This window comes from Bombina bombina, chromosome 1 (assembly GCF_027579735.1).
Source record: "Bombina bombina isolate aBomBom1 chromosome 1, aBomBom1.pri, whole genome shotgun sequence".
Lineage (NCBI taxonomy): Eukaryota > Metazoa > Chordata > Amphibia > Anura > Bombinatoridae > Bombina > Bombina bombina.
In genome coordinates this window covers 337,461,040-337,483,274 of record NC_069499.1, presented here as the reverse complement: position 1 = coordinate 337,483,274, position 22,235 = coordinate 337,461,040, and the positions used below count along the sequence as shown (strand labels likewise).

General features: G+C 42.6%; 1 protein-coding gene across 1 annotated transcript in view; it reads right to left on the bottom strand.

Annotated features, from left to right (window-relative positions):
• Positions 1-22,235, bottom strand: part of ARPC2 (actin related protein 2/3 complex subunit 2) — an 80,343-nt gene that overhangs the window by 12,177 nt on the left and 45,931 nt on the right. The window contains exons 7-8 of the mRNA XM_053698121.1: positions 1,403-1,529; positions 958-1,058 (exon numbers count right to left, since the gene is read on the bottom strand). Coding sequence (XP_053554096.1) covers positions 958-1,058; positions 1,403-1,529 — 228 coding nt within the window. The remainder of the gene's footprint in view (positions 1-957; positions 1,059-1,402; positions 1,530-22,235) is intronic.

Genomic DNA, 22,235 nt, shown 5'->3' with positions numbered 1-22,235 from the left:
AGCGACATTATACACTAGATTTTTCTTTGCATAAATGTTTTGCAGATTATCTATTTAGCCCATACAGTTTTAAAAAAATGGATAGTTTTGCTTATTTTTAAATAACATTGCTCTAAATTTCAGACTCCTAAACAAGCCCCAAATTTTTAGGAGAATACAGACGTATACCTACCCCAGCTTGCTTCTTGTTTGTGTAAAAGGGTCTTTTCGTATGCTAAGGAAGGGGGAGGGGGGAGTGTCTGCTATTTTCCCCTTGCAGTGGGTATTCCAGTAACCTTTTTAACAGAGCTAAACTGGAAGCTTCTAAGTACGTTTTTTAACTGTTTATACTCTTTATAGTAGTGTCTATTACATGCAGTTATAGGAAAATTAGTGTATACTGTCCCTTTAAAGGCTAAACCTAGATAGGCTTATATGCTGATTTCTAAGACTCTGCAGTCCACCACTTAGCTCACAGTATGGCTGGGAATATCTAATAACATGTACTGTTTGTTCATGTGTGCCATACAGATAACATTGTGCTCTCTCCAAGGGAGTTATTGAAGAGTTAGCACTAATTGCCTGAAATGCAAGTCTGTCAAAAAAACTGAGAAAAGGAGTCAGTCTGCAGAAGCTTAGCTACAAGGTAATTATAGGAGGTAAAAAGTATATTACAACAATAACATTTTTGGCGTTTATGGTCTTTTTTTTTAGCCTAGGCCCTGCCTCTCGACCAACATATTGCCTCTGCAGCCAAGACACATAAAAGATTACATGCACACAATGGGGAAACTGCTGTTATTAAATTTATTAGCACGCTCAGTTTAACGGAACTCTGGAGGCTTCGCCACCCGACCCAGCAGGATTTAACCTGACTATCCAAAGCACAAGGCTCTATCACATTGACTACTTCTGTTCTCCTTAATTAAATAACTATATTCCCAAGTTTGATATCACAAAGTATGACAGGGCACTTACCTTGGAGCACTTGATGTGGTAATGCAGGTAGTCCCGGAATGTGTGGATAAGATTGATGGTGTTGTCTTTTGCATTGGCATTTGTATGACGAGGAAAAAGCACTAAGGACAAGAGAAAATACAAGTCAGTTGCATCAATGGCTATGGAACACATTATACTGAACATAAGCAAAAGAATAAAAGTTAATATGAAACAAAAAACTATACAGACCAATTACTAAAGCCTATTTAATGAAATGAGCAATGCAAGAGTAAATGATAAGCAGGCAGATATACACTTGTACCAAATGTGTTTCTGAATAGATTATTTTTCAGAGTATACTTGAACAAAGTAAGTAAAAATAAGTTTCTCTGAGGAGCTGAAAAGGCTATTAGATTATAATGAGGACATAAGCTTTCCAATCCTAACACACCAATGTATCCTAGTATACTGGTTTAATACATACCAAATGTGATATATCCAATATTGTCCCCAACTGCAGCATCTGTGTCTTTCAACTCCAGAGGTGGCTCCCGGTGGCTGAAAAGCACTTGAGGGGCAGTGTGACTGGCGCGACGCCCCTCTTTAAATTCCTGTACAATTAAAGATTTATTTCTGATGTTATATCAAGTGACTCAAACAAGGGTTAAATACTTAAGCCTCAAAATAAGCTATATGCAAAATATATATTTCACTTTTGCAGACCCATTTCTTTCAAAAGTTACTACTGCTGGCATCACAGGACTATGCAAATAGAGAAAGTGCATGCATGTAGCTGCATTGTTGGCTGCTAGTGACAATAATAAAGGTTATAAAATGTCCTAGGAACCCCCAAAACTGCCAAGGGAAAAGGAGACTGCAGTCTCCTTTCACACTGCTGTAATCTTCACGCAGGCACATGAAGATGTAACAAAAAGGGGGCAGTTAGAGAGACTAAGCCATGGGGCTGGGGAGAGCTTTGCAGGCCTGTATCTCATCCCCCAGGACACTTACAGAAAAAAATGCGAGCCCAGGGCCGGCGGATTGTATAAGGCGATATATGCAACCGCCTTAGAGCGCCCCAGCAAGGGGGCGCAATTTAGAGCAGCCTGATTTTTTTTTTAACTTTATGTTCAATTAACTTTATGTTCCTGAATCCTGTTTATTTTCCTTTTGGCTCAGCCCGGCTAGAACGCAGCGCATCATATGGCAAAACCCCCACGGTACCGTCCCGACCAACCAACACTGCCCATTCCAGTACACCCACCCCCACGCACGCACACACGCAGCCGCAGGCCTCCAGGCTTCAGCAGTGCTAACCAGGTTGGTTCCCCGCACCAGGGTTTCAAGAGGCTGCACAGTCAGTACTGCAAAATTCCCCCACCGACACCGTATATCTACTGTCTGACTTCAGGGCCGGCTCCCCCTATATTGGTTGGGACTTGAGTGCAAAAGAAGCAGCGGCGCATTGCACGACACGATTTTGCTATTTGCTCTGAACTTAAGAAAACTAAATTTTAAATCTCGCGCCCACAGCACAGTGCTAGCCTATGCGTGGGCTTTTCAGACCGAGACCCTGCTCTGCAGATGAAAATTGTGATACTTGACCTCATCCCGGCTGCTGGTGATGCTGAACTGGAAGGAAGACACATAAGGTCTGTAAATGACAGGGTAAATGATAGTGATTATTTTTTTGTGAATGCTGTTGCCCTTTCTCTGCCGGTCTATATGTGTAATGTGTTGGTATTGTTGTACATGTATGTAAGTCTGTGTGTGTGTGTGTGTATTTATATATACACATACACACAGTATATATATATATATATATATATATATATAGACATAGAGATATATATATAAGAGAGAGAGAGAGAGAGAGAGAGAGAGAGAGAGAGAGAGAGAGAGAGAGAGAGAGAGATATATATATATATATATATTTGAAAAAATTGAAATCTCCATAGCGAAGTAAAAATAGAAATCTTTATTACAATCCACTTGTGGTAAAAAAACATGGGAGTACCATAAGCACTTAAAAGAAAAACACACGTAAGCAACAGGCTCACATGTTTCGGCCTTATGCCGTAATAGTAGCTCACATTGTACAAACGTGTAAAAGATTTAAAGGAACATTCGTTCTGATAGGTTAAACATTTACCAATCACAATAATTCAATTAAGTGCTAATATTAACCTCATATACTTCACTGCCTACAATAAATACTATACATGTAAATTGATGCTTCCCTGCTGACATCAGCTGGTAACCAGTGTATAGTAATATGACATAATGCACTGAATGATCAATAAAGGTATATTGAGAGGTTATAAGATCGTTATGGCTGGTTAGAAAGGGGAACAGAAAACTAAAATAAAGGGAGAAAAAGTATATACATAATCTCAGGTATCACAGTGAATGTCATTATACAGTAGGGGTCACTATTAGTATAATTGTCATATACAACCCCTTGTGTTATAGTGTACTCTATACATAAATAATACATGATAGAATAAACCTACTAATTCAAAAAGATATGCTGATTAATATATTAATCTAAGCATATCTATCTGATCATATGTGAGATAATGTAAAAAGAACAAAAAAACAATGTTTATTAAATGTATACTTTATACTTGTTACTCCCTAAATATGACAACTTAAATAGTCAAAATAGAGTATATGTGGGGAGACAACTAGAACAATAAAGCACTTTTTTCAAAATACAGCAGTGCTAAAACGACTATTGTCTTAACTGGTCCAAGTTCATGTTATCTCATGAGTAGTAGAGACATATGTACATCAATATAGGACTCAGGTATTTACATGGATGACAACAAGACCTAAAACAAAGATTCCAACAAACAAAGATTCCAACTATGTTAAGTTGTACATATTAGGAAGTTAATATTCACTTCCAATAATTGATGAGGTCATATTCTGAATTTAGGCCTTGGGGGACCCATGTATGTAACTTAAATATCCAGAACATTTCCCGTTTCCCAAGTGCCTTATCTCTGTCCCCACCTCTAGGGGGACTTTTAACACATTCAATGGCTTGCCATTTCAGTGCATTGTTTCTCGTCATGTATGTTTTTGAAATGTTTGACCAGCGGCGTGGTTGCCTCACCTATTTTGATCGAGGACAAATGATTCCTTATCCTCGTATTAACATCATTAGTGGTGAGGCCCACATACTGCAGATGACACTCTACGCAGGTCAATACGTAAATGACATAGGAGGATGTACAGTTGAGGCACGAACCAATATCAAATTCCTCATGTGTTACTTCAGAATGAAATTTATTCGAAAAAATACCAAATTCACGTGGTCTACATCTGGTTCTGCTGCATCTGTACATCCCCCTATGTCTGAGCCAGGAACCATGTAGTGATGGAGTCAAAGAGGGCAATTTGGAGGGTGAAAGGAGATTGCCCAATGTCCTACTTTTCCTGTAGGAACAGCGCAAGCCGTTATCCACACACTGTGTGAGTTTATCATCGGCTGCAAGCATCTTACAATGCCACAGATGGTGTTATACTCCTCACTGTATTCAGTAACAAAGGTGACTTGATCCTTGTGACTTAGTTCTACCTTTTTGGATCTACCAGCAATAGTTGAATGATGTAATAGGGACTATCTATCCAAGCTATCTACTGCCTTAGCTGCTCTATCAAGAATATGTTTGGGATACCCCCTCTGACGTAATCTCTCTCGCATCTCAGTTCTCTGTTTGATATAGGTGCTTTCCTTAGTGCAATTGCGCTTTATTCTAATGAATTGTCCTTTGGCCACCGCAAAAGGTACATGCTTGGGGTGGCAACTACTGGCGTGTAGAATAGTATTTTTGGTGATGGGTTTCCTATAAAGATCACTTAGTATCTGTCCATCACTATTTGCTGTCAATGTAAGGTCTAGGTAATTAATAGTGGTGTCATGTTTTTCATAGGTAAACCTTAAGCCAAAAGAATTACTATTCAAATTGTCTATAAAAGGATTCAACCAGGCTTGGATCACCTTGCCAGATGAAAATCAGGTCGTCAATGTAGCGCCTGTAAAAGGCAATACATTCTTTGAAGGCATTCCCATCTCCAAAGATGTGGGACAGCTCCCACCACGCCATGTAGAGGTTAGCGTAGGAAGGGGCGAATTTCGCCCCCATCGCTGTCCCACACCTCTGGAGATAGAACTTGCCCTCAAACCTGAAAAAATTGTGGGTTAAAAGAAACCTCTTAATTCTCAAAATATATTCAATAAAAGCCGGAGTGAAGTTAGAATAATTGGAAAGGAAGAACGACAGGGCTTGTAAACCCAAATCATGTGGGATGGACGAATAAAGTGCAGTAACGTCCACTGTAACCCAAACGTTCTTCCTTTCCCAGCGCAATGTTTCAACTAGATTAATGAGATCTTTTGTGTCCTTGAGACAGCTCTGAAGAGATATCACAAACGGATGAAGAATGGCATCTAGCCACTGGGAGAGGTGTTCGAACATAGAGCCAATCCCACTGACTATCGGTCGACCCTGAATGTTTGTTAATGTCTTATGTACTTTCGGAAGATAGTGGAAGATGGGCACCACAGGATGTTGAATGTACAAAAATTCGTACGTGGATTGATCAAGGTGCCCATCCTCCAAACTATCATCCAAAATTGACAGTAAATCTTTTTGAAAGGTACTGGTAGGGTTAGTAGGTAATGGTACATAGTTGTGCAAATCATGTAGTTGTCTATGTGCTTCGTTAATGTAATTCAAGAAGTGCATCTTTTTCACTTTTACTTAAATTATGTCGTTTGGTTTGGTTAGAATTACTATTTTGTTTCAAGATTGTCAAATCTGCCTCCCCTCTTTTGTAGAATGTTTCTAATACTGGTCCCCTGTTCTGAATAGGATAGAATTCTGAAACATTTCTAAAACCATTAAAACTATTGCTGGTATTGTCATCATCCACACAAACACCCTGTCTCATCAAACTATCTAGTGTAGTCACATCACAGTTCTCCTCAAAATTTGAGGACTTCGGTTGAACAACCAAAGCCTTCCCCCTCATAGTTTCATTGTAATCTGATTCAATGCCACTAAAATGTTTCTTCAGGGTAATGTTGCGAATAAGTTTACTTATATCAAGCATAGTTTGGAATAGATTAAAGCTACACATAGGAGCAAAGTTCAAACCATAGCTTAGTACTCTCTGTTGTAAGGTAGTTAAATTTACAGAGGACAGGTTTATCACATTATTCAAATGGTATTTGGTGTTTTTGTTCCCCCTTAGGGAATATCTCTCTTGTTGTTTCTCCTGTCCTATACCTGTTTTCTCTGCCGGTTTGTAAAAAACCTGCTCGAATACCTGGCGATCTACGCCTGTGTTAGTAGTAGGTCCTGACTGTGCAGTATTAGCGCTACTGGTGTATTTAGATCTTATATTAGTGGAGGATTTAGGTTTAACTGCCTGATTATTTACACTTAGTGTTTGAGTTAGGGTATTTATAGTGACTTGTTTGTCAGAATTTTTGACAGTCTTAAGGATACCCTTCGTTGGCACTGATTGATTACCACCACCTGTGGCACCTATTTCATCCCTTGAGTCACCTTCACTACCAGAAGTACCAGAGTATGTAGTCTCCTTAGTTGTTGACTGTTTGTTACCCCCTCCGAACTCCCTCTTCTGTTAAAGCGTCTCCCTGTATGATTGTTCTGAGAATGATGCCAATTATAAACTGTTTTATTCTCATAATCTGAGGAATCCCTCAGATATTTAGAGTGTTTAAGATTGAGTACCAAATTCTTAGATTTTAATAAGGGGTTTCTTAAAATTGCATCATATCTTGAATAGTCTAAGTCATCCTTTCTTTTATTAAGCTCTGTTTGTAAAGTGCCTATTTTGTTTCTAATGATGTCTAGTTGATTGGTTTTGTATGAAACAAGCCAATGCATTAGTCTAAACGAACATTCTGAAAGTATCAGATATCGGTATCTGAATGTATCAGATATCGGTATCTGAATGAGTCCGTGCAGGACAGCCCGTGCCCACCAAAGCCTTAGCTGCGCCTACTCACCGCTACCTTCGTGTCTCCAGGGACTCGTTTACACCGGGATTCCTTGTCCGTCCGTTCCGTCAGAGGCCATCCACAAGACGCTTGGAGGCGCGTCCGCCCACGTGGTATCCAGCAGCCAATCAACGCCCGTGTCAAACACAACCGGGCGATTTCAAACTGGGGTGAATAGATAACAAGAGTGAGCCTCCGTCCACCGAATTATCTTGGATACTGCTGTCATCGCTAAGGAACTCCTTGTTCCTCCCTGATGATTGATTTAAGCCACAGTCGAGATGTTGTCCGACTGAAATCGGATGAATTTGGCCGAAGCCAACTGAGGCCAAGTCTGAAGCGCATTGAATATTGCTCTGAATTCCAGAATATTCATAGGAAGTAGAGACTCCGACTGAGTCCACACACCCTGAGCCTTCAGGGAATTCCAGACTGCACCCCATCCTAGTAGACTGGTGTCCGTTGTCACTATCACCCATGAGGGTCTGTGGAAGCACGTCCCTTGGGACAGATGATCCTGCGACAACCACCAAAGGAGAGTCTCTTGTCTCTTGATCCAGATCTATCTGAGGAGACAAATTTGCATAATTTCCATTCCACTGTCTGAGCATGCTCAACTGTAGAGGTCTGAGATGAAAACGAGCAAACGGAATGATGTCCATTGCCGCCACCATCAATCCAATTACCTCCATGCACTGAGCCACTGATAGCCGAGGATTGGACTGAAGGGATCGGCATTTATTCAGAATCTTTAACTTGCATCAAGAAGATTTCCATGGATATAGAGTCTATTAGAGTTCCCAGGAAAGGAACCCTTGTTTGTGGAATTAGTGAACTCTTTTCTAGATTCACCTTCCACCCGTGAGTCCTTAGAAAAGCTAGAAACATGTCGGTATGAGACTTTGTCAGCTGATAACCGCCAGCAAAGACCCTAGAACCTTTGTGAAGATCCTGGGTGCCGTGGCCAACCCGAAGAGAAGGGCCACGAATTGAAAATGTTTGTCCAGAAAGGCAAACCTCAGGAATTGGTGATGATCTCTGTGGATAGGAATGTGAAGATATGCATCCTTTAAATCCACGGTAGTCATATATTGACCGTCCTGGATCAAAGGAAGAATTGTCCGAATAGTCTCCATCTTGAAAGATGGAACTCTGAGAAACTGTTTTAGACTCTTGAGATCTAAAATGGGTCGGAACGTTTCCTCTTTTTTGGGAACCACAAAAAGATTTTAGTAAAAACATAATTTATGCTTACCTGATAAATTTATTTCTCTTGAGTGTGTTCAGTCCACGGGTCATCCATTACTTATGGGATATATTCTCCTTCCCAACAGGAAGTTGCAAGAGGATCACCCAAGCAGAGCTGCTATATAGCTCCTCCCCTCACATGTCATATCCAGTCATTCGACCGAAACAAGACGAGAAAGGAGAAACTATAAGGTGCAGTGGTGACTGGAGTTATAATTTTAAAATTTAGAACCTGCCTTAAAAAGACAGGGCGGGCCGTGGACTGAACACACTACAAGAGAAATAAATTTATCAGGTAAGCATAAATTATGTTTTCTCTTGTTAAGTGTGTTCAGTCCACGGGTCATCCATTACTTATGGGATACCAATACCAAAGCTAAGTACACGGATGATGGGAGGGACAAGGCAGGAACATTAAACAGAAGGAACCACTGCCTGTAGAACCTTTCTCCCAAAACCAGCCTCCGAAGAAGCGAAAGTGCCAAATTTGTAAAATTTGGAAAAAGTATGAAGTGAAGACCAAGTTGCAGCCTTGCAAATCTGTTCAACAGAGGCCTCATTCTTAAAGGCCCAGGTGGAAGCCACAGCTCTAGTGGAATGAGCTGTAATTCTTTCAGGAGGCTGCTGTCCAGCAGTCTCATAGGCTAAACGTATTATGCTACGAAGCCAGAAAGAGAGAGAGGTAGCCGAAGCCTTTTGACCTCTCCTCTGTCCAGAGTAAACGACAAACAGAGAAGAAGTTTGTCTAAAATCTTTAGTTGCCTGTAAGTAGAACTTCAGAGCACGGACCACGTCTAGATTATCCAAAAGACGTTCCTTCTTTGAAGAAGGATTAGGACATAATGATGGAACAACAATCTCTTGATTGATATTCCTGTTAGAAACAACCTTAGGTAAAAACCCAGGTTTCGTACGCAGAACTACCTTGTCTGAATGAAAGATCAGATAAGGAGAATCACAATGTAAGGCTGATAACTCAGAGACTCTTCGAGCCGAGGAAATAGCCATCAAAAACAAAACTTTCCAAGATAAAAGCTTAATATCAATGGAATTAAGGGGTTCAAACGGAACACCCTGAAGAACTTTAAGAACCAAGTTTAAGCTCCACGGAGGAGCAACAGCTTTAAACACAGGCTTAATTCTAACCAAAGCCTGACAAAAGGCCTGGACGTCTGGATTCTCTGCCAGACGTTTGTGTAAAAGAATAGACAGAGCTGAAATCTGTCCCTTTAGCGAACTAGCGGATAAACCCTTTTCTAAACCCTCTTGTAGAAAGCCAATATCCTAGGAATCCTAACCTTACTCCATGAGTAACTCTTGGATTCGCACCAATATAAATATTTACGCCATATCTTATGGTAAATTTTTCTGGTCACAGGTTTCCGAGCCTGTATGAATGAATCAATAACCGAATCCGAAAACCCACGCTTTGATAGAATCAAGCGTTCAATTTCCAGGCAGTCAGCCTCAGAGAAATTAGGTTTGGATGGTTGAAAGGACCCTGAATTAGAAGGTCCTGCCTCAGAGGAAGAGACCATGGTGGACAGGACGACATGTCCACTAGGTCTGCATACCAGGTCCTGCGTGGCCACGCAGGCGCTATCAGAATTACCGATACCTTCTCCTGTTTGATCCTGGCAATCAGTCGAGGTAGCAACGGAAATGGTGGAAACACATAAGCTATGTTGAAAACCCAAGGGGCTGCTAATGCATCTACCAGCACCGCTCCCGGGTCCCTGGACCTGGATCCGTAACAAGGAAGCTTTGCGTTCTGGCGAGATGCCATGAGATCCAGATTGCCCCAACGACGAATCAGTTGAGCAAATACCTCCGGGTGAAGTTCCCACTCTCCCGGATGAAAAGTCTGGCGACTTAGGAAATCCGCCTCCCAGTTCTCTACGCCTGGGATGTAAATCGCTGACAGGTGGCAAGAGTGAGACTCTGCCCAGCGAATTATCTTCGAGACTTCCAACATCGCTAGGGAACTCCTGGTTCCCCCTTGATGATTGATGTAAGCCACAGTCGTGATATTGTCCGACTGAAATCTGATGAACCTCAGTTTTGCTAACTGAGGCCAAGCTAGAAGAGCATTGAATATTGCTCTTAATTCTAGAATGTTTATCGGAAGGAGTTTCTCCTCCTGAGTCCACGATCCCTGAGCCTTCAGGTAATTCCAGACTGCTCCCCAGCCTAGAAGGCTGGCATCCGTTGTTACAATCGTCCAATCTGGTCTGTGAAAGGTCATTCCTTTGGACAGATGAACCGGTGACAACCACCAGAGAAGAGAATCTCTGGTCTCCTGGTCCAGATTTAGCAAAGGGGACAGATCTGAATAATCCCCGTTCCATTGACTGAGCATGCATAGTTGCAGCGGTCTGAGATGCAGGCGCGCAAATGGTACTATGTCCATTGCCGCGACCATTAAGCCGATTACCTCCATGCACTGAGCTACTGATGGGCTTGGAACGGAATGAAGGACACGGCAAGCATTGAGAATCTTTGATAACCTGGACTCCGTCAGGTAAATGTTCATCTCTACAGAATCTATAAGAGTCCCTAGAAAAGGAACCCTTGTGAGTGGTAACAGAGAACTCTTTTCCACGTTCACTTTCCACCCATGCGACCTCAGAAATGCTAGAACTATCTCTGTATGAGACTTTGCATTCTGAAAACTTGACGCTTGTATCAGAATGTTGTCTAGGTACGGAGCCACCGCTATGCCTCGTGGTCTTAGTACCGCCAGAAGTGAACCCAGAACCTTCGTAAAAATTCTCGGGGCCGTGGCTAACCCGAAGGGAAGAGCCACAAACTGGTAATGCCTGTCTAGAAAGGCAAACCTTAGGTACCGATAATGATCTTTGTGAATCGGTATGTGAAGGTAAACATCCTTCAAGTCCACTGTGGTCATATATTGACCCTCTTGGATCATGGGTAGGATGGTTCGAATGGTCTCCATCTTGAAGGATGGTACCCTTAGGAATTTGTTTAAGATCTTTAAGTCCAAGATTGGTCTGAAGGTTCCCTCTTTTTTGGGAACCACAAATAGATTTGAGTAAAATCCTTGTCCCTGTTCCGATCGCGGAACTGAGTGGATCACTCCCATGATTAAGAGGTCTTGTACACATTGTAGAAATGCCTCTCTCTTTACTAGGTTTGTTGATAACCTCGAAAGATGGAACCTCCCTTGTGGAGGAGAGGTTTTGAAATCCAGAAGGTATCCCTGAGATATAATCTTCAACGTCCAGGGATCCTGCACATCTCTTGCCCAAGCCTGGGGGAAGAGAGAAAGTCTGCCCCCCACTAAATCCGTCTCCGGATAGGGGGCCCTGTCTTCATGCTGTCTTAGGGGCGGGAGTAGGCTTTCTGGCCTGCTTGCCCTTGTTCCATGACTGGTTGCCTTTCCAACCCTGTCTGTAACGAGCAGTAGTTCCTTCCTGTTTTGGAGCGGAGGAAGTTGACGCTGCTCCTGCCTTGAAGTTACGAAAGGCACGAAAATTAGACTGTTTGGCCTTTGGTTTGGCCCTGTCCTGAGGAAAGGCGTGGCCCTTACCTCCCGTAATGTCAGCAATAATTTCCTTCAAGCCGGGCCCGAATAAGGTCTGCCCTTTGAAAGGAATGTTAAGTAGCTTAGACTTGGAAGTTACATCCGCTGACCAGGATTTAAGCCAGAGCGCTCTGCGCGCCTGTATGGCGAATCCGGAATTTTTAGCCGTAAGTTTGGTTAGATGTACTACGGCATCTGAAACAAACGCATTAGCTTGCTTAAGGGTTCTAACTTTGCACAAAGCCTCATCCAATGGCGCTGTGCGAATTGCCTCTTCCAGAGACTCAAACCAGAATGCCGCTGCAGCCGTGACAGGCGCAATGCATGCAAGAGGCTGCAATATAAAACCCTGTTGAACAAACATTTTCTTAAGATAACCCTCTAATTTTTTATCCATTGGATCTGAGAAAGCACAGCTATCCTCCACCGGGATAGTGGTACGCTTGGCTAAAGTAGAAACTGCTCCCTCCACCTTAGGGACCGTCTGCCATAAGTCTCGGGTGGTGGCGTCTATAGGAAACATTTTTCTAAATATCGGGGGAGGGGAAAAAGGCACACCGGGTCTATCCCACTCCTTACTAATAATTTCTGTAAGTCTTTTTGGTATAGGAAAGACGGCAGTACACACCGGTACCGCATAGTATCTATCCAACCTACACATTTTCTCTGGAATTGCCACCGTGTTGCAATCATTCAGAGCCGCTAATACCTCTCCTAGTAACACACGGAGGTTCTCAAGCTTAAATTTAAAATTTGAAATTTCTGAATCCGGTCTCCCCGGATCAGAACCGTCACCGACAGAATGAAGCTCACCGTCTTCATGTTCTGCAAATTGTGACGCAGTATCAGACATGGCTCTCGTGTCGTCAGCGCGCTCTGTCCTTAACCCAGAGCTATCGCGCTTGCCCCTTAATTCGGGCATATAATACACTGTGTGCAGAATTATTAGGCAAATTAGTATTTTGACCACATCATCCTCTTTATGCATGTTGTCTTACTCCAAGCTGTATAGGCTCGAAAGCCTACTACCAATTAAGCATATTAGGTGATGTGCATCTCTGTAATGAGAAGGGGTGTGGTCTAATGACATCAACACCCTATATCAGGTGTGCATAATTATTAGGCAACTTCCTTTCCTTTGGCAAAATGGGTCAAAAGAAGGACTTGACAGGCTCAGAAAAGTCAAAAATAGTGAGATATCTTGCAGAGGGATGCAGCACTCTTAAAATTGCAAAGCTTCTGAAGCGTGATCATCGAACAATCAAGCGTTTCATTCAAAATAGTCAACAGGGTCGCAAGAAGCGTGTGGAAACACCAAGGCGCAAAATAACTGCCCATGAACTGAGAAAAGTCAAGCGTGCAGCTGCCAAGATGCCACTTGCCACCAGTTTGGCCATATTTCAGAGCTGCAACATCACTGGAGTGCCCAAAAGCACAAGGTGTGCAATACTCAGAGACATGGCCAAGGTAAGAAAGGCTGAAAGACGACCACCACTGAACAAGACACACAAGCTGAAACGTCAAGACTGGGCCAAGAAATATCTCAAGACTGATTTTTCTAAGGTTTTATGGACTGATGAAATGAGAGTGAGTCTTGATGGGCCAGATGGATGGGCCCGTGGCTGGATTGGTAAAGGGCAGAGAGCTCCAGTCCGACTCCCGCCAGCAAGGTGGAGGTGGAGTACTGGTTTGGGCTGGTATCAAAGATGAGCTTGTGGGGCCTTTTCGGGTTGAGGATGGAGTCAAGCTCAACTCCCAGTCCTACTGCCAGTTTCTGGAAGACAACTTCTTCAAGCAGTGGTACAGGAAGAAGCCTGCATCCTTCAAGAAAAACATGATTTTCATGCAGGACAATGCTCCATCACACGCGTCCAAGTACTCCACAGCGTGGCTGGCAAGAAAGGGTATAAAAGAAGAAAATCTAATGACATGGCCTCCTTGTTCACCTGATCTGAACCCCATTGAGAACCTGTGGTCCATCATCAAATGTGAGATTTACAAGGAGGGAAAACAGTACACCTCTCTGAACAGTGTCTGGGAGGCTGTGGTTGCTGCTGCACGCAATGTTGATGGTGAACAGATCAAAACACTGACAGAATCCATGGATGGCAGGCTTTTGAGTGTCCTTGCAAAGAAAGGTGGCTATATTGGTCACTGATTTGTTTTTGTTTTGTTTTTGAATGTCAGAAATGTATATTTGTGAATGTTGAGATGTTATATTGGTTTCACTAGTAAAAATAAATAATTGAAATGGGTATATATTTGTTTTTTGTTAAGTTGCCTAATAATTATGCACAGTAATAGTCACCTGCACACACAGATATCCCCCTAAAATAGCTATAACTAAAAACAAACTAAAAACTACTTCCAAAACTATTCAGCTTTGATATTAATGAGTTTTTTGGGTTCATTGAGAACATGGTTGTTGTTCAATAATAAAATTAATCCTCAAAAATACAACTTGCCTAATAATTCTGCACTCCCTGTATAATACTTCTTTCATAACATTAGCCATATCATGTAAAGTGATTTGTAAAGACCTAGAGATGTACTTGGCGTCTCAATCCTACGCATCTCCCGAGCGGGAGACGCAGGTACTGACACGTGAGGAGAGTTAGGCGGCATAACTTCCCCCTCGTTGTCTGGTGATAGTTTCTCTATCGGTACAGATTGACTTTTATTCAAAGCAATATCAATACAATTGGTACACATCGTTCTATTGGGCTCCACATTGGCTTTTGAACATGATGAACAAACAGTTTCCTCTGAATCAGACATGTTTAAACAGACTTAGCAATGAAACTAGCAAGCTTGGAAATCACTTTCAATAAGTTTACAAGCAATATAAAAAACGCTGCAGCGCTTCAAAAATACAGATATAATTAAACAATTCTTAACAAGAAGTGTATTATTAGCAGAGGATTGCACCCATTAGCAAAAGGATGATTAACCCCTCAATACCCAAAACGGATATCAATTAAGATTTAACGCTTTTAATCACAGTCAAGCACACTGTCACAGATCTGCTGTGACTGATTACCTCCCTCAAAAATGAATTTTGCAGATCCCTGAGCTCTCTAGAGACGTCCTGGATCAAGGAGGAAGAAGCAGGAAGACTGTGCTAGAATTTCAACTGTGCAACAAGGCGCTAAAATAAGGTCCCTCCCACTCCTATTACAACAGTGGGAGCCCTGATATAACTGTTTCCATGCAGAAAATATATGTTAGCCATGTGGAAAAAATCATGCCCAAAGAGATTTATCACCAAAGTACCTCACAAAAACGAATAACATGCCAGTAAACGTTTTATTAAAAAACAACATTTTCCAATGTCATGCAAAGTTATCACTAAGCCTGCTACCAGTCGCTACCACTGCAGATAAGGCTGAAGTATTATTTCAGTTTTAACAGTATTTTCTCAGTCAAATTCTAGTCCCTAGAAATTAACTGGACTGCGCATACATTTATCAGCCTGATACCAGTTGCCACTACTGCATTTAAGGCTGTACTTACATCATACGGTAACAGCAGTATTTTCTTAGTCAATTCCATTCCCAGAAAATAATGTACTGTACATACCTCATTTGCGGAGGACCCCGCATGCTATTCCCAGTTTCTGAAGTTACCCCACTCCTCAGAATGTCGAGAACAGCCAGTGGATCTTAGTTACGCCTGCTAAGATCATAGAAAAAAAACGCAGGCAGTTTCTTCTTCCAAATACTGCCTGAGATAGAAAAACAGCACACTCCGGTGCCATTTAAAATAACAAACTTTTGATTGAAGAATAGTTAAGTAAAAACTCCAGCTCCTCTCGCGACCTCCTTCTTTGTTGAGGGTTGCAAGAGAATGACTGGATATGACATGTGAGGGGAGCAGCTATATAGCAGCTCTGCTTGGGTGATCCTCTTGCAACTTCCTGTTGGGAAGGAGAATATATCCCATAAGTAATGGATGACCCGTGGACTGAACACACTTAACAAGAGAAACCTCTGCCCCTGTTCCTGTATTGGAACGGGACAAATTACTCCCATAGTGGAGAGGTCTTTTACACAATGTAAGAACGCCTCTCTTTATCTGGTCTACAGACAATCGTTAAAGAAGAAACCTTTCCCTTGGGAGGGAAGTTTTGAACTCCAGCTGATACCCTTGGGACACGATTTCTAGTGTCCAGGGATCCTGAACGTCTCTTATCCAAGCCTGGACAAAGAGAGAAAGTCTGCCCCCTACTAGATCCAGTCCCAGATCGGGGGACACCCCTTCATGCTGTCTTGGGAGCAGCAGCGGGCTTCTTGGGTTGTTTACCCTTGTTCCAAGCCTGGTTGGGTCTCCAGACGGGCTTGGCTTGTGCAAAATTCCCTTCCTGTTTAGCGGAAGAGGGGACTCCCTTGAAATTTCGAAAGGAACGAAAATTACTCTGTCTACCCCTCTGCTTAGATGTTTTATTCTGAGGTAGGAGGTGACCCTTACCTCCCGTAATGTCAGAAATAATCTCTTTCAAGTCAGGCCCGAATAGGGTGTTTCCCTTGAAAGGAATAGCCAAAAGCTTGGATTTAGAGGACACATCCGCAGACCAAGATTTTAACCATAAGGCTCTGCACGCTAAAATGGAAAATCCTGCATTCTTAGCCGCCAATTTGGCGATCTGAAAGGCGGCATCCGTAACAAAAGAATTAGCCAGCTTAAGGGCCTTAATTCTATCCATTATTTCCTCTAAAGAAGTCTCAGTCTTAAGAGACTCTTCTAAGGCGTCAAACCAAAAAGGCAGCCGCAGTTGTGACTGGTACAATGCAGGCGGTCGGTTGTAATAGAAACCCTTGATGAACAAATAGCTTTTTTAGAAGACGATCCAACTTTTTATCCATAGGGCCTTTGAAAGCACAACTGTCCTCAATAGGGATAGTCATACGCTTAGCCAGGGTAGATATAGCTCCCTCCACCTTAGGGACCGTTTGCCAAGAATCCCGAACGGTGCCAGCTATAGGATACATTTTCTTAAAAGTAGGGGAAGGTGAAAAAGGAATACCCGGTCTTTCCCATTCCCATGTAATAATTTCCGAAATTCTCTTAGGAACCGGAAAAACATCAGAAGAAGAAGGAACCTCTAAGTATTTGTACATCTTACACAATTTCTCTGGTGGTACCACAATAGAGTCACAGTCTTTCAGAGTCAGCATAACCTCCCGCAACAACAGACTGAGGTGTTCAAGCTTAAATCTGAAGGACATTACGTCCGAATCTGTCTGGGGCAATGTACTTCCTGAATCAGACAATTCCCCTTCAGATAGAGTCTCCCTAACTCCCACTTCAGAGCCCTGGGAGTGTACGTCGGAGATCGCCATCAAAGAGTCAGAAGTCGCCTGGACCACCTGGTCCTCTCTTCTACTACGCTTGCCTTGCAACACTGGCAACTTAGACAAAACCTCTAAGAGTGGATGACATAACTGCCGCCATATCCTGCAGAGTAAATGAGGCTGACGCAGTTGATGGCACCTGAGTTGGTGTTAAAGGTTGTGATGCTTGGGGAGAAAGTTGCGGCATACCCCGAGTCTCATCAGGCTGAGAAGCATCCTTAGATATACTAGCCTTAAAGAAAATCTGATCTTTAAACTGTAAAGTCCTCTCAGTACATGAGGGACAAAATGTAAGAGGGGGTTCCACATTGGCAGCTAAACACATAGAACAAGTATGTTCCAGTAGGTCAGCCATGATAAAAAGAAAAACAAAGTGCAATATTGGTCGTGGTACAGATATGAAATGTAAATAACAAAATATGTGCTGTGCCTTTAAAATTTAAACCGGTACAAATTTTACTGCATAGTGTTCAACAATAAGGAATAGAGAGTTGCAATAAGAAACCTATTCAATTTTGTTAGGTTGCAGTAGTCTTTTTTATGTTAACCTGCTATAGTGACTAAAAATAACCCCTGCACCAAGCCACAGCTCTGCTGTGGCGCCTACCTCACAACCAGCAAAAAAATCCTCCGTGACCTGCTGCCTAAGTCTGCTTGCGATGTTGAGAAACTGAAGACAAGCGGACGTAGGAAACACAGGAGCCTCGAAGTACCCCTCCGTGACTGTCGGAAGCCGGAAAAGCAAGTGTGCAGCTAAGCGTGCGAACGTTAAGCCCCGCCCTTCGTGGGCGGTAGAAAAAAAAAAAACATAGGAAAGAGCGCATGGGAAATATCAATGTTGGATATACCCGACTTGCATACAAACCAATGTGCCCCCTCCAAAACTGTTCCATAATCACAAATGTAAAAGATATGTAAACCAACGGAGTAAAAACTCCCAAACAGTCCCCCGCATCAGCCCGCATTCCAAGTGTCCACAGTAATGAACCGGGTCATATATTCACACCAACCCACTGTTACACATATAAGCAATATAAGAGGGGAAACTGCTAGGCAAGTAAGAACTCTTGCAAGTTGATTACCCCTTTTGTTTTATAGCAAGTAACGTCCAGTCTGTTCTGAGCTACACTGTCTCCCCAGAATCAAAAAGACTGTACATACCGCAGTGTTGATCACATCATGACCCTGTCCCACACGAAGTAGAGGTCCCTTGTCATCACCTTCTGTAGTTCTGTGGGGACAAACAGGGCCTTATGTAATATCTGATAAGACCATCAGCAGGGCAGCACCAGCATGGGGAGTGAAGTGAGAATGTAGAATCTCCTCAGTTCCCATTGTTGAAAAACCTGATGCTCTACCCTTAGACAAATAGTACTCACTGGCACCATTTAAAAACAATAAACTCTTGATTGAAGAATCTAAACACCTCACTTTACCTCTTCCTACACTAACACAGGCAAAGAGAATGACTGGGGTGGGAGGGAAGGGAGGAGCTATATATACAGCTCTGCTGTGGTACTCTTTGCCTCCTCCTGCTGACCAGGAGGCAATATCCCATAAGTGATGAAATCCGTGGACTCGTCATATCTTGTAAAAGAAAGGAACCTTTATGTAGAAAAATCCATCATTCAAATCGATTTGATTTAAATGAAATCCTCCTTGAGGGTAGTATACAAAAGTGTCTGCTGGGTGAATATGCACCACATTATTACTGATGTGCAGAATGTTGGCATGCTAAAGCATTTTGTGGGCAAAGTTAAGGTTTCAGTAACATAGGGACAGATTGGTCTATATTATACATTTTATTTTTAAGTTAGGAGAAAACAGGATACATCTCCAAAGTCAATGAGAACACTGTACTAAAAAGCGTTTAACATTCTACATTATTTTTACACACACATATATATATATGTTATTTTCTGCTTTCCCTATTATTAAAGGGAGAAAATGTTGCACTATGCAGATAAGGCATCCAATTTAAACGACTTTCCAATTTACTTTTGCCATCAAACTTGTTATATTCCCTTGGTATTCTTTGTTGGAAACTAAACCTAAGTAAGCTCTAACTGATTTCTAAATTGTTGAAGGCCACCTCTTATCTCAGTGCATTGTCCTCACTCCCATGGAGTTATGTATGAGTCACTACTGATTAGCTAAATTTCAAGTCTGTCAAAAGAACTGAGATAAGGAGGCATTCTGCAGAGGCTTAGATACAAGGTAATCACAGAGCTAAAAAACATAATTTATGCTTACCTGATAAATTTATTTCTCTTGTGGTGTATCCAGTCCAAGGATCATCCATTACTTGTGGGATATTCTCCTTCCTGCACCTCACTGACGAGGCCCACAGAAGGCCGAAAGAATTGAGAAGAATTGCCTGGTATTTCGGTGCTGGACTGTCATTGGGCAGGGTCAGACTGATATTCTACAGGAAATTTTTTCTCTGTGAAGGGGCATAGTGTGCTAAAAGAGTATGCACCCTGAGTGGCACCCAAAAATGAACAGGCACGGAAGTTTTTCCAGCTTTTGTTCTGTCTCAGCTGAGTGCATCTCTCTCTCTTTTTATATTCTCCTTCCCAACAGGAAGTTGCAAGAGGATCACCCACAGCAGAGCTGCTATATAGCTTCTCCCCTAACTGCCATATCCAGTCATTCGACCGAAAACAAGCAGAGAAAGGAGAAACCTTAGGGTGCAGTGGTGACTGTAGTTTAAAATTAAAAAATACCTGCCTTAAAATGACAGGGCGGGCCGTGGACTGGATACACCACAAGAGAAATAAATTTATCAGGTAAGCATAAATTATGTTTTCTCTTGTAAGGTGTATCCAGTCCATGGATCATCCATTACTTTTGGGATACCAATACCAAAGCTAAAGTACACGGATGAAGGGAGGGACAAGGCAGGTACTTAAACGGAAGGTACCACTGCCTGTAAAACCTTTCTCCCAAAAATAGCCTCCGAAGAAGCAAAAGTATCAAATTTGTAGAATTTTGAAAAAGTATGAAGCGAAGACCAAGTCGCCGCCTTGCAAATCTGTTCAACAGAAGCCTCATTTTTAAAAGGCCCAAGTGGAAGCCACAGCTCTAGTAGAATGAGCTGTAATCCTTTCAGGAGGCTGCTGGCCAGCAGTCTCATAGGCTAAGCGGATTATGCTTCTTAGCCAAAAAGAAAGAGGTTGCCGAAGCCTTTTGACCTCTCCTCTGTCCAGAGTAGACAACAAACAAAGCAGATGTTTGACGAAAATCTTTAGTAGCTTGCAAGTAAAACTTTAAAAGCACGAACCACGTCCAGATTGTGTAATAGACGTTCCTTCTTTGAAGAAGGATTAGGACACAAAGACGGAACAATCTCTTGATTGATATTCTTATTAGATACCACCTTAGGTAAAACCCCAGGTTTGGTACGCAGAACTACCTTATCTGCATGGAAGATCAGATAAGGAGAATCACATTGTAAGGCAGATAACTCGGAAACTCTACAAGCCGAGGAAATAGCTACCAAAAAAAGAACTTTCCAAGATAAAAGTTTGATATCTATGGAATGAAGAGGTTCAAACGGAACCCCCTGAAGAACTTTAAGAACCGAATTTAAGCTCCAAGGTGGAGCAACAGGTTTAAACACAGGCTTGATTCTAACTAAAGCCTGACAAAACGCCTGAACGTCTGGAACATCCGCCAGACGCTTGAGCAAAAGAATAGACAGCGCAGAAATCTGTCCTTTTAAGGAACTAGCTGACAATCCTTTTTCCAATCCTTCTTGGAGAAAAGATAATATCCTGGGAATCCTGACCTTACTCCATGAGTAGCCCTTGGATTCACACCAATAAAGATATTTACGCCATATCTTATGATAGATTTTCCTGGTGACAGGCTTTCGTGCCTGAATTAAGGTATCAATGATTGACTCGGAGAAACCACGCTTTGATAAAATCAAGCGTTCAATCTCCAGGCAGTCAGCCTCAGAGAAATTAGATTTGGATGGTTGAAAGGACCTTGAAGTAGAAGGTCCTGTCTCAGCGGCAGAGTCCATGATGGAAAGGATGACATGTCCACCAGATCTGCATACCAAGTCCTGCGTGGCCACGCAGGCGCTATCAAGATCACCAATGCTCTCTCCTGCTTGATTTTGGCAATCAGACGAGGGAGCAGAGGAAACGGTGGAAACACATAAGCCAGGTTGAAGGACCAAGGCGCTGCTAGAGCATCTATCAGCGTTGCCTTGGGGTCACTGGACCCGTAACAAGGAAGCTTGGTGTTCTGGCGAGATGCCATGAGATCCAGTTCTGGTTTGCCCCAACGATGAATCAATTGTGCAAACACCTCCGGATGGAGCTCCCACTCCCCCAGATGAAAAGTCTGTCGACTTAGAAAATCTGCCTCCCAGTTCTCTACACCTGGGATATGGATAGCTGATAGGTGGCAAGAGTGAATCTCTGCCCAGCGAATTATCTTTGAGACTTCTAACATCGCTAGGGAACTCCTTGTTCCCCCTTGATGGTTGATGTAAGAAACAGTCGTGATGTTGTCCGACTGAAATCTGATGAACCTCATTGTCGCTAGCTGAGGCCAAGCTTGAAAAGCATTGAATATCGCTCTTAGTTCCAGAATGTTTATTGGAAGGAGTGTCTCCTCCTGAGTCCACGATCCCTGAGCCTTCAGGGAGTTCCAGACTGCCCCCCAGCCTAGAAGGCTGGCATCTGTCATTACAATTGTCCATCTGTCCATCATTCCCTTGGACAGATGGACCCGAGATAGCCACCAAAGAGAATCCCTGGTCTCTTGATCCAGATTTAGAAGAGGGGACAAATCTGTGTAATCCCCACTATGTCCATTGCCGCTACCATTAAGCCGATTACTTCCATGCACTGAGCCACCGAAGGGCGAGGAATGGAATAAAGAACACGGCAGGAATTTAGAAGTTTTGATAACCTGGACTCCGTCAGGTAAATTTTCATTTCTACAGAATCTATCAGAGTCCCTAGGAAGGAAACTCTTGTGAGGGGGGATAGAGAACTCTTTTCCTCGTTCACCTTCCACCCATGCGACCTCAGAAATGCCAGCACTATGTCCGTATGAGACTTGGCAATTTGGAAGTTTGACGCCTGAATCAGGATGTCGTCTAAATAAGGGGCCA